Genomic DNA, 16,806 nt, shown 5'->3' on the forward strand with positions numbered 1-16,806 from the left:
TCTCAAAAAAAAAAAAATAAATAAATAAATAAAAAAGAAAATACTCCAGAAATGGCCTTCACCATTCATTTCTTAAATAGTACCTTAAAATGGCTGGGCGCGGTGGCTCAGGCCTGTAATCCCAGCACTTTGGGAGGCTGAGGCGGGTGGATCACGAGGTCAGGAGATCGAGTTCATACTGGCTAACACGGTGAAACCCTGTCTCCACTAAAAATATACAAAAAAATTAGCCAGGCATGGTGGTGGGCACCTGTAGTCCCAGCTACTTAGGAGGCTGAGGCAGGAGAATGGCGTAAACCCAGGAGGCGGAGCTTGCAGTGAGCTGAGATCCGGCCACTGCACTCCAGCCTGGGCGACAGAGCGAGACTCCATCTCAAAAAAAAAAAAAAAAAAACAAAACTGTACCTTAAAACATACTCGTGCACTTGAGGATGCCGAACAGACAGTGTGATTTACTTAAGAAAACAAACAGTTTCCTTAGCTGCCATTACCTATTGATCAAAACACTGGAACAGAATGAAAACTTCCTGTGCAAAAATTGCTTCTGGTGGAGGTACTGGAATGAATGGCCATCATCAAGATATAACTCACCCACTGAAGAACCCTGGAGAATGAATCACAGAGACAGAATGTACTTATATGATAGGTTTACAGGAAAAGCTCCTAAAGGGTAACAATAGAATAAAAGTTTGTGAAAATTCAAACTATATAAAATACCTAATGTATTCAATAACCAATCACTCCTGAGTAGATAGTAAAACAATAGGAAAGTCACATAAGAAGAACACAAAGAGTTAGGCTTTGTTGAAAGAATTTAAACTATGAAGTATGTTCAATGGCATAAGTGGATTCCCTGAAAATACTCCACCAGAATGTGACAACAAGGCCAAGAAAGTTCACTGAATAATACTGATGTTAAAAAAAGTAATATATAATAGATGAGATCAACTATCTTTAGAAGACCCTCCACTTAGAGAATGGTATCTGGTTCCTTTTTCACGTGGAGTACGTGGCAGTTTACTATTATTGACAATACTTGATATGCTATGCATCGCTAGTCTTTTGCATTTATTCTGGGGCCTCGTATGGGTCTGGGGCCCATTGTTTGGCCCAAGAAGACATGCCTAAGTGAAAAAGATGGGAAAAAAATCCCCTATAACTGAATCATTTTATAATACTGATATCAATGCAAGTAAGTATTAATATAGTAAGCGTAAGAGTTGGTGTTTGTTTGGCCCTGTACTATGTTTGAACAAATGGACAGGAGCGGAATCTGCTATAGGCCTCAATAGGCTCAAAAAATCTTCTCAAAAGGACACACCATTTCTGGGTCCTCTCAGGCTTTGCCCAAGGGGGTTTTAGTTGTTGGAGCTGCCTGATGAGAAATCACTGGTTGGGACTGGGATCTCTGAAATGGTGCATAGACATGGGTACCATTTTATGGGAGCCTGGGTTTCAGGGGTAATCCATGTGGGAAGGCTGTCTATGGCTCGAAAAGCATTCATTCCAGTAGTAATCAATGTCAAGTTGAAGAGCACCAACAACCACAGTGCCCAAGAGGAACATTTCTGTTATTCCTAGATCTCAAGAGTTCCCTTAAGAACAATTCCAGGGAAGGCAGACAAGCGAACAATGATTCGGAAATGATTCAAACCTTGATTTCTAGATAAATGTCAGGAGCGCCTATCTCATAGATGGAGCTCATCACTTTTAAGTAGTGTCACACACTCAAAAGGCTAACACTGTAAAGAGAGAGTAGAAACAAAATGGGTAACACATTTACCAAATACCTTAGTGCTTAGAGCAACCCGAAGTCCATAGGAGGATTCAGTCATCCAGCCTGTGGATTTTCCTACAGTTGTCTTTATTGGTACCACACTTCCACCTCGCTGAAACACTGGAATCTGTAACAGAGCAGCATGCTCAGAGAAGCAGTATTCATATTAGAAAATTTCAGGGTAGAATTTAAAAATATTTTATTTTATAAGATTCACACTCTTTTCAAGTGCTGATTCATAGGCAAAATAAATTTTGGGGCACAGAGATGGCAAATATGGGGGTCCTGCCATTAAAAGGAAAAGAGCTCTAATGCTGAAGAATGGTCCATTTTTTAATTATTAGGGAAACTTCCCGCCCTTCATTGGTTTGTTATCTATGTCTGTCTTTGCTGTTTTTTCCTCTTAAGTGATGAATTCTTTTCTGCCCATCCTATAAGTGGCCTTTCCTATTTTGTATTTTAAATTTTCCTATCAGTGTAGTATATACATGCTTATTTCTAGAGCCCTGCTAACGACTGAAGTTTTCTGTCTGTGTGAGTGGGCCCAGAAGTCTGTGTATGTGTGTGTATGACCAATGGTGGTTTCTTGGTTTGGGCAGATGATTTTTGTCCTCACTCACTGCAGCCTGTCCCTTCTTGCTCCCTGTTTCTATGGATCACCTGGATGACTGACTCAATTCTGAAGGTAAATCTGTGAAACTGCTGCTGTTACATTAGAGACCACCAAGGGTACTTTAAGAGACCCTAACAACAGGCCCATAACTATGAGTCTTCTGGAATGGCACTCCAGGCAGCACTGCCTCGGTAGGTTTCCTGCCTCCTGTAAGGAAGCTGCCTGTGTCACAGGAGGGCTTCTGCTTTGCTCTGATTCAAGAATGAGCATGCAGGAGAGTACAAGAACATACATGAAGTTGAGACTGAGGACCCAGTAGTTCAGATGTCCTACCTCTACTTAACTTGCCTTGGCAGCAAGAAGTAAAGCATTTCTATCTCCCCACACATGTCCCCTCCCTTATTGGCCAATCTCTCTCTTCTTTTTTTTTCAAAGAACAAGGCCATAAGTTAGAGTGAAATGGGTTCTAGAATGGGAGTCCAGCCCAAGGGAATGCACCTGGGGGCTTGTTTCAGTTCTGCCACAAGTCTGCTGTGTTCCTGGACAAATAATTTAACTTCTCTGAATCTCAGGGTTTTTTTACCTGTGTGAGGGATTAGAGTAGATGATTGTTTAAGTTCTCTTCTAGATCTGAAAGTTGACATCTGAAACTATTTTTTTAAAATAATGGGGTTCATATTGCTGCTGATGGTTTACAAAATAATATCAGTATCTACTTATCAATCTTTACACTACTTAGGGCTGCGGTAGTGTGGCAGTGGTTGCAATTCAAGTGTAGAAAGAAAGTTCCCTTTAGAAACTCAAGATAGCCTGGATGGACCACTTTGATTATAACATCATAACTGATGTCTTCCCCTGGGCCCAGGATTACAACTGAAAGCTCCTGTTTTTTGCCTTAGTCCTGCAGAATGACATTCCAGACGGCACGGAGAGTGACTACCGTGTTTTCTCTGTTTTCAGTGTTTTTGTTCTTCTTAGACACACAAATGTAAACATACGGGGAAGAGTTATGTTTGTCTCTGATGTCTCAATCTGTGAAATCTGAGTAGATGTGATTCTTAACTCTTTTTTTCTCACATTTTACAGCTTTGATAGAATTCATATACCATACAACTCACCAATTTAAAGTCTACAATTAAACAGTTTTCAGCATATTAAGAGTCATGCAACCATCATCACAATCAATTTTAAAGCATTTTCATCACCCCAAAAAGAAACCCTGAACCAGTTAACAGTCATTCCTCATGACTCCTTAACCCTCCTCTGCCCCAGCACTAGGCACCCCCGGACCTACCTTCTGTCTCTATGCGTATGTGCTATTGTGTAGAACACTAGCATCCTTGGTTCTTTTTATAGAGGAACACATTATGGACTGAATGTTTGTATCTCCCCCAAATTCATATGCTGAATCCCCAAGCCCGAGATATTTGGACATCGGGCCTTTACGGAGTTAACTAAAGTTAAAAATGTGGTCATAAGGATGGGGTCCTGAAACGATAGGAGCAGTATCCTTGTAAGAAAAGAACTGAGACAGCACCCTCTGTTTATCTCTCTCTGCCATGTGTAGGCACAGCAAGAAGGTAGCAGTCTACAGGCCAGGAAAAGGTCCCTCACCAGGAACAGAATCGGCTGGCACCTTGATCTGGGACTTCCAGCTTCCAAAACTTCAAGAAAATAAGTTTCTGTTGTGTAAAACCACCCAGTCTGTGGTATTTTGTCATGGCAGCCCTAGCCGACCAACAGAGCACACGATAGGTAAAAATAGTAGTCTGAAAATAACTTACAGTGTCCAAGGCTACTGGGATCTTTACAGTACACCCTCCTTCCCAATGAGCAAATGTCTTACAGTCATACCAGACCTAGAAAGTAACGGAGTCCAGTAAAAAAAAAGTACATGAGCAACTCTGTTCACCATTTCATTATTCAGCAAAATGTCCACTTACCTGGATTTCAAATAACCAGAAAGCTAATATAAGTATAACTTAAAAAATATATTGGGTAGAAGTTAGGAAGAACATGTGCTTTTAAGAAGATCCCAAAGGACTATGGCTGATTAATTTAACTAAAAGGCCATTTGTTTTCTATTCATCCAAAAGCTACCTATTGAACAGTCTACCCTGTGCCCAGCACTGTGCCAGATGCTGAGTATGTATGACTGAAGAGAAAAGACATAGTTCCTGTCCTCATGGATCTTATAGTCCACTTGGCTTATGAAAACTTAATGCTTCTAGTAGTGAAAGAGGTGATGGAGAAAAGAAAAAAGACAGCAAAGAAGACAAATACATTGCAGGCAAATAGATTACAAAAGAGGCAGGAGAAAAGGAAGTGTAAGAGAAGGAAATGCTTCCTCCTCCTTCCTGGGAGGAAAACAAATGGAAACTTGAATTACTACTATAGTCTCTTTTTTTTTTTAAACAAAGCATAATTCAAGGATAAGGTTCTTATCTATCAAGGGGATTTAGCTGCTGAAGTACCAATACAGTCTCTAAAGTAATTTGATGGGATAAATTCTTAAGATATCATCAGAAGCAGAACGAAAACAAACACCTTTGTCTTTCCTCTAGCTCAGAACGCTTCCTGGCAGCCCTGGAGTCTATTTTGCAAGTTCACCTCCTGGGATTACCACATCCTTTATATGGCAGGTTTGTGAAGCAAGAGAAACAATCACACAACAGTCCAGGAAATAGTGCTGAAGGAACATAATACACACTCACAACAACGTGTTTGGAATGATGACAGATCACGAGTAAAACTCTGTGACTAAGTCAGAAAGGGAGCCAGTTCCTCTTAATGGGAACCCATCACTTTGCTGGAATCAACTTGAGAAATTCTCAGCAGAAGTATCTGGCAGGGCATTTATTCAGCAGTTGTTGCATTTAACCTTTTCCTCAGGTTTCCACTTGGCAGGGGAACCTTAGTAAAGAGCCCTCATCTTCAGAACTCCAAATAACTGGAGAAACCAAGAGGACAGGCCATAGTTCATGAACATTCCGGAAAGAAGCCTGGTTGTTCTGTCAATAATGACAAGCATAGTAGGTGGAACGGTCCTCCCTCAAAAAGATGTATTCATGTCACAATCCCTGGAAGGAATGAATATTACCTTCTATGGTCACAGATTTGATTAAGTTAAAGATCCCGAGACAAGGAGGTTATCCCAGATTATCCAGGTGGGCCTTCAATGTGACCACAAGTGTCCTTATAAGAGACAGACAGAGACACACGGAGGAAAAGGCAACATGAAGATAGGCGAGACTGCAGTGACGTGGCTACAAACCAAGGAAGCCCAGGGTTGCTGGCAACCTCCAGAAGCCAGGAGGGAGGCATGAACAGATTCTCCCTCAGAGCCTCCAGAAGAAACAGACCCTGACGACACCTTGATTTCAGATTTCAAGCCTCCAGAACTGTGAGAGAATAAAGTTTCATTGTTTTAAGCCACTAGGTTTGTAGTTACTTGTTATAGAAGCCTTAAGAAACTAAAAGAACAACCAAACACGTAAAGCTAGATTGAGGGAGAGCATGGCACTAGATGTGGTTTCATGGGGTTGCCAGCCCAGAGCCTGACAGCACTGAGCAGCAAGCGTGGCCTGGTTCAGCTACCTTGCCACTTGCCTTTACAGTCCATGACTATGTGGCCTGGCAGTCCCATACCAGCTCCATACCTGCATGGCTCTTCCCCTGCCTGCTGAACCCTGTGGCATGCTCCAGTGCTCAAGGACACTCTGTAGGGTCCGTCTCCTTCCTACTCTCCCTTCCACACCCTCCTCCCTTAGTGTGGTGCCCTGAGTTTTGCTCCAGTTCTTCTCCTGGCCCCTCTGGATTTATCTGTGGCCTGTCTCTGGAGGCTGCTCTTATTACCCATGGCTCTCTGCCTGCAGACCAACGGTATTCCCTCCTCTCCCCTGTGCCCTGCGTGGGTTCAGTGTCCTGGGCTGCAGCAGGTCCAGGATGATATTTTATACCTAGGACAGTAATTAGTGACAATAATAAAAGAGCAGAGGAATCTGGGAGAGGAGTCACTATTGTTACTTTTTACCCACTTCGGTGAGTGTATTGAGACCAGCTTTTGGTACCCAAAACTCAGGTTTCAGATAAAGCTAGACCAAAGAGCAAAGTCACTTCACACTTGCTTTCACCCAGAGTTTGCTGAAGATTTCTTCCTACCCCAAGCCTCAGTGTGTTTATCAGGACTCTCTTTTACTAGTCAAAGTGTGAAGATTAAAAATCACTCTGATCCTCCTCGGAATCCTCACCAATTCATCTTTTTCCCTTCTCTCCTCCGTTAAGTGTCTTGACCTCTGAGGACAGTGGTCATGACTGACTATAATCACTGATTGCTATAGTCATTTGGGGTGTGTTCACAAACACATGAAGAAGAAATCTCTTTCCTAAAAGAAAAGAAGGGATGAGAGATATGAGATGTATCAGATATGTGGCTGTTTGTTATTACTCTTACCTCATTTGATCCTGGAAGAAACACATCAACTGTGGTGGCTTTTGGTTCTGTGACTGGATGAACCAATAATGCACTCCCTAAGAGGAAATAAAGTTGAGTATCATTATAAGAGGTCTAAAAATCTTCTTTCTCTTTAATTGAGTGCTAGCTATCATGCGGTTACAGACCTCCCAACTGTGAACTTCGGAGAGCTGAACCAGTGATTTGTCAGAGAGATGCACTGATAGAAAGAGGACAGGTGCTCAAAGAGGTGAGCTCAAAAAGGTCATCACTTGTCATTAATGCACTTTGGGTCTACTGCGATTATAGGAAGGGACTCTGACACAGTCCATCGGTCTCATTTTTTGTCCTTTCCAAGTGCTTCACTGTTTGCTGTGAGTGACACTGATGATGGGAAGCCCACAACTATTATCCAGAAGTGTGGTCAGTGTGGATGCTCAGCACCTCTTGCTTGGACGGTTATCATCAGAGAGGCTGTAGTTTTCTTTTTCTTTCTTTTTTTTTTAGAGACAGGAGATGGGGTCTCACTCTGTTCCCCAAGCAGGAGTGCAGCAGTGTAATCACAGCTTATTGCAACCTCTAACTCCTGGACTCACGTAATCCTCCAGCCTCAGCCTCTGAGTAGACAGGACTACAGGTACACACCTACCGTGCCCAGCTAATTTTTAAATTTTTTGTAGAGACAGGGTCTTGCTATATTGCCCAGGCTAATGCTAATCTCAAACTCCTCAATTTAAGCGATCTCACACTCGGCCTCCTACAGTGTTGGGATTACAGGCTCCTACAGTGTTGGGATTACAGGCATGAGCACCATGCCTGGCCTCTGGTTTTCTTAAAGGCAATCTGGATTATTAAATTTGCTTTGACCTTGGTACAACACATATGTAAAATTTACCCACTTACTAATTTGTTCTTTTATTCAATAAATAGTTATTTTGAGTGCCTACTGCATGCTGGGCACCATGCGAGGCTCTGGGATGTAGTGGCCAATAAGACAAGCGTGGCTCCTGACCTTGTGAAGTTTACAGTTAGTGAAAACAAATAGTAAAACATAATTACGAACTAATTAGAATTAAGACAAATACCAAAAGAGGCAAAATTACAAAATGGAATGAAAGTTACATAATAAGAGGGGCTGATTTTTACTAGGTAGAATTAGGTATAAGGAAACAAGAAGTGGTCAAGGAAGTGTCTCCAAGGCAGTGACGATTAAACTGAGACCTAACGATGAGTGCAGACTTAAAGAACTCAGAAATGGGGCTGGCTGTGGTGGCTCACGCCTGTAATCCCAGCACTTTGGAAAGCCAAGGTGGGTGGATCACCTGAGGTCAGGAGTTCGAGATCAGCCTGGGCAGCAAGACAAAACCCCATCTCTACTAAAAATAGAAAAAAATTAGCCAGACATAGTGGTGCATGCCTGTGGTCCCAGCTACTCGGCAGGCTGAGGTGGGAGGATTGCTTGAGCCCGGGAGGCAGAGGTTGCAGTGAGCTGAGATTATACTACTGTACTCCAGCCTGGGCGACAGAGTGAGGCTCCACCTCAAAAAAAAAAAAAAAAAAAGGAACTCAGAAATGAGATTCACCCTTTCGGGAACAGTATATTTAGCCTGGCTTCTTGAGCCCTGTTACTAAGCTGATAAAAATCTACGTTCTGGATTTGATAGTTAATCTTTCTTAAAGAAGAGGTCAACCAAAAAAAATCCTGTTATTGCATATGAAATAAACTCTTCTGGTTCTTTCCTATCACACTACCTGGGCTGTTTTTTTCTACTTCCCTTCCCCAAAGTGATCTCACAGGATTAGAAGAGTGAACCCAGAACAAGAATCCTAAAAGACATCCACCAAATAAGTCAGCAAGAACAATTTATGAGAAATGCTACATCACAACAGAATGGAGGTATGATCCTACTAATAATGCATTAGAAATCTTGGTGAAGGAATTTCCTTTATTTTTATTTTTTGGCTTTCTTGGAATTAGGATTTTTTTTAGGGCTCTTATATTAGAAAATATAATAAAACATAATTACACTTTTATAACGACTATAATTAATCAATAAATGTTTGGCCAGGCACAGTGGCTCGCGCCTGTAATTCCAGCACTTTGGAAGGCCAAGGTAGGTGGATCATGAGGTCAAGAGTTCAAGACCAGCCCAGCCAAGATGATGAAACCCTGTCTCTACTAAAAATACAAAAATTAGCCAGGCATGGTGGCAGGCACCTGTAATCTCAGCTGCTCAGGAGGCTGAGGCAGAGAATTGCTTGAAACCAGGAGGTGCAGGTTGCAGTGAGTTGAGATCGTACCACTGCACTCTAGCCTGGGTGACAGAGTGAGACTCTGTCTCAAAAAAACAACAAAAAAACAAAAACAAAAAAATCCAGAAATGCTCACCCAGCATGTATTCATCTTCCATATCAAAAGTCTTTAGTTCATCTGGGAACTCTACCCACAGAGGCCTGGGGAAAGAAAAAAATATTGTTTTACCATTACAGACATCTTATTGCAATCAATCACTTATATTTTTAGTGTTTTTTTTTTTTTTTTTAAGATGGATCTTGCTCTGTTGCCCAGGCTGGAATGCAGTGGTGTTATCTTGGCTCACTGCAGTCTCTGCTTCTTGGGTTCAACCGATTCTCCTGCCTCGGCCTCCCAAGTAGCTGGGATTATAGGCACACAGCACCACGCCTGGCCAATTTTTGTTTTTTTTTTTTGAGACGGAGTCTCGCTCTGTTGCCCAGGCTGGAGTGCAGTGGCCGGATCTCAGCTCACTGCAAGTTCTGCCTCCTGGGTTTACGCCATTCTCCTGCCTCAGCCTCCCGAGTAGCTGGGACTACAGGCGCCTGCCACCTCGCCCGGCTAGTTTTTTGCATTTTTTTTTAGTAGAGATGGGGTTTCACTGTGTTAGCCAGGATGGTCTCGATCTCCTGACCTCGTGAGCCGCCTGTCTTGGCCTCCTTTGGTGCTGGGATTACAGGCTTGAGCCACCGCACCCAGCCCAATTTTTATATTTTTAGAGACAGGGTTTCACCATGTTGGTCAGGCTGGTCTCAAACTCCTGACCTCAGGTAATCCTCCTACCTTGGCCTCCCAAAGTGCTGGGATTACAGGTGTGAGCCACCACGCCTGGCCTATTTTCAGTTTTATAACTATTCAAAGCAAATGGGAACGTGCCAAAGAGCCAAGACTCTTTTTCATATGATTCAAGCCTAAGCCTAACAAAATAAGTTATTCTTCATGAGAAGACACTTATAGGTTAAATACTGAATGAATGTTATTACAAAGCCACTTCCATTTTCTTTGAAATATCTCTATTCTGTCTCCTATCAAATATTCACATTTTAATCACAAAGCAGTAGGAGACCTAGTTTTTATCTTCTGTGTCCCCAACAGCCAGCACCCTGTTCACCGCTGCTGCTCAATAAGCTTATTGAAACTTGATTAAATATGTAGCATTTCTTCACCTTTCTCTTGAAATCACTATAATTACTGTGTTCTTTAATGACTGAGATCTTCTATTACAGACTGGTTGCTGCAGTCCCTGAATGGATGAAGCTTTTTTACCTCATGACAGGTTGGGAAGCCACGTGTGCATAGTAGAACAGAGAATACCAATATGGCAAGAGGCCATAGCGCTCTCTGATGGCTTCTCGGATGAGCCGGGTGTGTTCCTTCCCAAAGAGCCAGGGCTCCCGTCGCTTGGTGTTCATGGTGGCATGGCCACGGAAGAAGGGCTGGTAGGCTCCGGCCTGGTACCAACGCACTAGCAGCTCTGTCTCTGGATTCCCAATGAACCCGCCTACGTCAGCTGGAAGCAAAAGAAGACCAAGTGAGGCAACCAAGCTTTGAATAAATGATGCACACAGGGAAATTAAGGTCTTGAAGACGGACAGGAGAAAAGCAGAGTATATGCACTCCAAAGGACAGGATAAAGCCGTGGCCTCAAACAGGTGACCCTTACTACATAATTCAGTCTGGGGATCTGACAATGGGTTCTTAGAATATTACTTTCTTGTCAAAAGGTCAGAAGCTTTATTTCAAGATCAGTATTCCTGTATGTTCCCCAAAACAGATAACCCAGACACTGAAAAATGTCTGCCTGATTAAATAACTGTGTGTGTGTGTGTGTGTGCGCGCGCGTGCGCGTGTGTGTGTGTTGGAAGGGGGTGGTTGGCAACTGATTTCCTTTGGAAGCAACAGCTGAACTAAGATGAAAACAGAAAGCACTGAAGAGAAGCAGATAATCAGAAGTAGATGTTGTGATTATCAGAATAGAATTCCATGCTGGGCCATTGAGTAGTATATATATTCCTTGTATTGTACATGGACCAATGCAATAAAAACACATGCATCAAAAGAATGATAATAATTTGCTTCTACTCCTACAGGAAACAAGGAGCAGCTGGAACTGCAGCCATCTTGAGCCCCTTCCATATTGAGATCTCTCATCTACAGAGAATTCTTAGGATGCAGGGAAGACAGTCCATTGGAAAATTTTATTTTAACTAAATTTATCTTTCTCAAGAGCATATCTTTTTGTTTTAGTACAGTTAAAATATGCCACAGAATTTTAAATCTGCTGAGTAAAAAGAATTTCTGTAAGGCTTTCTGATTTTCTACATTCCTTGTAGTTCTATTTTTCTCACTTTCAAGAAGAAAAGACAGCTGTCAGGAAGAGAAACCTAGTTATCAAGACTGTCCAGGAAGGAAGTGATAAGAGGATGGCTCTGGCTCCCTTTCCGACAACTTGATTTCATGTCCTCAACACAGACCAGACAGAAATAGCTCTGAGGCAAGCCTTTCACTCTCCTCTCTAATCCGCTCCTCTTCACTTCTCACAGTTTCTCTTTCCCACATTTATGTCTGCCCACAACAGCTAATGAGAAGGGATCTGTAATCTGCTTTGACGAAAACACCCTCACTTTTTATTTTCTTGCACTTCAAGCCTCAAAGGACTCATCTTACCTCCACAAAAAGAGATCCCAGTAATGCTGAGAGTGAGTAACATTGGGATAGAAATTTTCAGGTAGCTCCATTCTGCTGTGTTGTCACCTGTCCACACAGCACCTTTGGTCACAAGCAACAATGTATTAAAATCACAAATCAACCCATGCGTTCAATTTCCTATGTAGATTCCTTATTTGTAAAAGACAACTTAATGAAAAGGAAAACCAATTTCTTGGCTTAAAATAAATAAATTCTAATTTTCTACAATGAAAAGTATCAATTTTCTAATGTGAAAAGTTATTAAAATCTACAAAACAAGCATTCTAGGAAAATATTCTGAAATTGCACTTATTTTTGAAGTATAGTTTAGGTCGGATAGTGGAGGAACCCTTTGAAAAAACAACTTTAAGATATAACTTGCATATAATACATGTGGGTTTTTTGTTTTTTTTAGATGGAGTCATGTTCTCACTTGCCCAGGCTGGAGTGCAGTGCCGTGCTCTCCGCTCACTGCAACCTTTGTCTCCAGGGGTTCAAGTGAGTCTCCTGCCTCAGCCTCCCAAGTAGCTGGGATTACAAGTGTGCACCATACGCCTGGCTAAATTTTGTATTTTTAGCAGAGATGGGGTTTCACCATGTTGGCCAGGCTGGTCTCGAACTCCTAGCCTCAAGTGATCCACCTGCCTTGGCTTCCCAAAGTGCTAAAACTAGAGGCATGAGCCACTATGCCCAGCCTCTTCATGTATCTTCTTTTTTTTTTTTTTTTTTTTTTTTTTGAGACGGAGTCTTGCTCTGCCGTCCAGGCTGGAGTGCAGTGGCCGGCTCTCCGCTCACTGCGAGCCTGCCTCCCGGGTTCACGCCATTCTCCTGTCTCAGCCTCCCGAGTAGCTGGGACTACAGGCGCCCGCCTCGTCGCCCGGCTAGTTTTTTGTATTTTTTAGTAGAGACGGGGTTTCACCGTATTAGCCAGGATCGTCTCGATCTTCTGACCTCGTGATCCGCCCGTCTCGGCCTCCCAAAGTGCTGGGATTACAGGCTTGAGCCACCGCGCCCGGCCTCATGTATCTTCTTTTGTAAAGTGTCTACAGAAATCTTTTGCTCATTTTTTAAAAAATTTAAGTTCAGGGGTACATGCACAGGTGTGTTATGTCGGTAAACAGATTATTTTGTCATTTTGTCACCCTGATGTTAAGCCTAATACCCATTAGTTATTTTTCCTGATCCTCTTCCTCTTCCCACCCTCTATGCTCAGGCAGGCCCCAGAGTCTGTTGTTCCCCTCTATGTGTCCATGTGTTCTAATCATATAGCTCCCACTCCTAAGTGAGAACATGTGGTATTTGGTTTTCTGTTTCTGCATTAGTTTGCTAAGGATAATGGCCTCCAACTCCATCCATGTTCCTGCAAAGGGCATGATCTCATTCACATATATATAAATAAATTTAATAAAAAAGAAAAAAATCAAAGACTAGATCACAGGCAAGATAGCCCATTCTTTTTTATGGCTGCATAGTAGTCCACAGTGTATATGTACCACATTTTCTTTATCCAGATTACCACTGATAGGCATTTAAGTTTATTCCATGTCTTTGTTATTGTGAACAGTGCTGCAGTGAACAAACACGCTCATGTGTCTTTATGACAGAATGATTTGTATTCCTTTGGGTATATACCTAGCAATGGGATTGCTGGGTCAAATGGTAGTTCTGTTCTTAATTACCTGAGGAAACACCACACTCCTTTCCACAATGGTTGAACTATTTTACACTCCTACCAGTAGTGTATAAGCATTTTCCTTTCTCTGCAACCTTGCCAGCATCTGTTACCTTTTCACTTTTTAATAATAGCCATTCTGAAGGGTGTGAGGTGGTATTTCATTGTGGTTTTGATATGTTTTTTTCTATTGATCAGTGACGTTGAGCTTTTTTTCATATGCTTGTTGGCCACATGTATGCCTTCTTTTGAAAAGTGTCTGTTCATGTCCTTTGCCCACTTTTTAATGGGGCTGTTTGTTTTTTCTCGTAAATTTGCTTAAGTTCCTTATAGATGCTGGATATTAGACCTTTGTCAGATGCATAGTTTGTAAATATTTTCTCCCATTCTGTAGATTGTCTGTTTACTCTATTGATAGTTTCTTTTGCTGTGCAGAAGCTCTTTAGTTTAATTAGATCCTGTTTGTCATTTTGCTTTTGTTGCAATTGTTTTTGGTATCCTCATCATGAAATCTTTGCCTATTCCCATGTCCAGAATGGTAATGCTTAGGTTGTCTTCCAGGGTTTTTATATAGTTTTGGGTTTTACTTTTTTGTTTGTTTGTTTTGAGACGGAGTCTCGCTCTGTTACCCAGGCTGGAGTGCAGTGGCCAGATCTCAGCTCACTGCAAGCTCTGCCTCCCGGGTTTATGCCATTCTCCTGCCTCAGCCTCCCGAGTAGCTGGGACTACAGGTGCCTGCCACCTCGCCCAGCTAGTTTTTTTGTATTTTTTAGTAGAGACGGGGTTTCACCGTGTTCGCCAGGATGGTCTCGATCTCCTGACCTCGTGATCCGCCCGTCTCGGCCTCCCAAAGTGCTGGGATTACAGGCTTGAGCCACTGCGCCCGGCAGGGTTTTACTTTTAAGTCTTTAATCCATCTTGAGTTAATTTTGTATATGGTATATGAAAGGAGTGCAGTTTCAATCTTCTGCATATGGCTTGCCAGTTGTCCCAGCACCACTTATTGAAGAGGGAGTCCTTTCCCCATTGCTTGTTTTTGTCAGCTTTGTCAAAGATCAGATGGTTGTAGGTGTGCAACCTTATTTCTGGGCTCTCTATTCTTTTCCATTGGTCTACATGCCTATTTTTGTGCCAGTATCATGTTGTTTTGGTTACTGCAGCCTTGTAGTAGTTTGAGGTTGGGTAGTATATTGCCTCCTGCTTTGTTCCTTTTGCTTAGGATTGTCTTGGCTATTCAGGCTGTTTTGTTTTGTTTTGTTTTGGTTCCATATGAATTTTAAATTTTTTTTTTCTAGTTTTGTGAAGAATGTCATTGGTAGTCTGACAGGAATAGCACTGAATCTATAAATTGCTTTGGGCAGTATGGCCATTTCAACAATATTGATTCTTCCTATCCATGAGCATGGAATGTTTTTCCATTTGTTTGTGTCATATCTGATTTCTTTGAGCAGCATTTTGTAGTTTTCATTGCAGAGATCTTTCACCTCGCTGGTTAGCTGTATTCCTAGGTATTTTCTTCTTTTCGTGGCAATTGTGCATGGGACTATGTTCCTGATTTGGCTTTAGGCTTGACTGTTGTTGGTGTATAGAAATGCTAATGATTTTTAGATGTTGATTTTGTATCCTGAGACTTTGCTGAAGTTGTTTATTAGCTTAAGGAGCTTTTGGGCTCAGACTGTGGGGTTTTCTAGATACAGAGTCATGTCATCTGCAAATAGGAATAGTTTGACTTCCTCTCTTTCTATCTGAATGCACTTTATTTCTTTCTCTTGCCTGATTGCTCTGGCCAGGACTTCTTCCAATATCATTTTGAATAGGAGTGGTGAGAGAGGGCATCCTTGTATTGTGCCAGTTTTCAAGGGGAATGCTTCCAGCTTTTGCCCATTTAGTATGATGTGGGCTGTGGATTTGTCAAATATGGCTTATTTTGAGGTATGTTCCTTCAGTACCTAGTTTGCTGAGAGTTTTTTACAAGAAGGGATGCTGAATTTTATTGAAAGCTTTTTCTGCATCTATTGAGATGATAATGTGGTTTTCGTTTTTAGTTCTGTTTATGTGATGAATCACATTGACGTGGGTATGTTAAACCAACCTTGCATTCCAACAATAAAGCCTTCTTGATTATGGTGGATAAGCTTTCTGATGTGCTGCTGAATTCAGTCTGCCAGTATCTTTTTGAGGATTTTTGCATCAATGTTCATCAAGGATATTGGCTTGAAATTTTCTTTTTTGTGTCTCTGCCAGGTTTTGGCATCAGGATGATGCTGGCATCATAGAGTGAGTTAGGAAGGAGCCCCTCCTCCTCAATTTTTTGAAATAGTGTCAGTAGAAATGGTATCAGCTCTCCTTTGTACATCTGGTAGAACTGGGCTATGAATCTCTCTGGTCCTGGGCTATTTTTGGTTGGTAGGCTTTTTACTATTGATTCAATTTTGGAGCTTGTTATTGGTCTTTTCAGGGATTCAATTTGTTCTTGGTTCAGTCTTAGGAGGGTATATGTGTCCAGGAATTTATCCATTTCTCCTAGATTTTCTCTTTTGTAATTTCTAATTGTGTTTATTTGGATCTTCTCTCTTTTCTTCTTTATTAGTCTAGCTAGCAGTCTATCTATTTTGTTATTTATTTATTTTTTTCAGAAAACCAACTCTTAAAGTAGGTTGTTTTTAAAGTAGGTTGTCTTTCTTCTTATTATTGATTAGTAAAAGTTCTTTATATATTCTGGATACAAGTATTTTGGCAGATACACCTATATATGTATATTTCAAATATTTTTTTCCTCAGTCTGTGGCTTGCCATTTCATTTTCTTACCAACGTCTTTGAAAGGGCAGACATTTTAAAATTTTGATGAAGTCTAATTTGTCATTTTTTTCTTTTATGATTCATGCTTTTTGTGTTCTTTCTAAGAAATTTTTGTCTATTTCAAAGCCATAAAGATTTTCTCCTGGCCAGATGCGATGGCTCATGCCTGTAATCCCAGCACTTTGGGAAGCCAAGGAGCAAGGATCACTTGATGTCAAGACTGGACTGCCCAACATGGTGAAACCCTGTCTCTGCTAAAAATGTAAAAGTTAGCCAGGTGTGGTGGTGGGCACCTGTAATCCCAGCTACTCAGGAGGCTGAGGCAGGAGAATCACTTGAACCAGGGAGGTGGAGGTTGCAGTGATCTGAGATGATGCCACTGCATCCCAGCCTGGGCAACAGAGTGAGACTCCATCTCAAAAAAATAAAAAAATTTTACTTTGAACTCGCCTCCTGGGTTCAAGCAATTCTCCTACCTCAGCTTCCTGAGTAGCTGGGATTACAGGAACA

General features: G+C 41.7%; 1 protein-coding gene across 1 annotated transcript in view; it reads right to left on the reverse strand.

Moving 5' to 3' along the window:
* GANC (glucosidase alpha, neutral C) overlaps positions 1 to 16,806 on the reverse strand; it is a 96,280-nt gene that overhangs the window by 4,345 nt on the left and 75,129 nt on the right. Inside the window, exons 17-23 of the mRNA XM_017855577.1 lie at positions 11,804 to 11,905; positions 10,403 to 10,646; positions 9,233 to 9,297; positions 6,844 to 6,920; positions 4,175 to 4,249; positions 1,791 to 1,904; positions 492 to 604 (exon numbers count right to left, since the gene is read on the reverse strand). Coding sequence (XP_017711066.1) covers positions 492 to 604; positions 1,791 to 1,904; positions 4,175 to 4,249; positions 6,844 to 6,920; positions 9,233 to 9,297; positions 10,403 to 10,646; positions 11,804 to 11,905 — 790 coding nt within the window. The remainder of the gene's footprint in view (positions 1 to 491; positions 605 to 1,790; positions 1,905 to 4,174; positions 4,250 to 6,843; positions 6,921 to 9,232; positions 9,298 to 10,402; positions 10,647 to 11,803; positions 11,906 to 16,806) is intronic.

Source organism: Rhinopithecus bieti, unplaced genomic scaffold (assembly GCF_001698545.2).
Source record: "Rhinopithecus bieti isolate Rb0 unplaced genomic scaffold, ASM169854v2 scaffold_495, whole genome shotgun sequence".
NCBI lineage: Eukaryota > Metazoa > Chordata > Mammalia > Primates > Cercopithecidae > Rhinopithecus > Rhinopithecus bieti.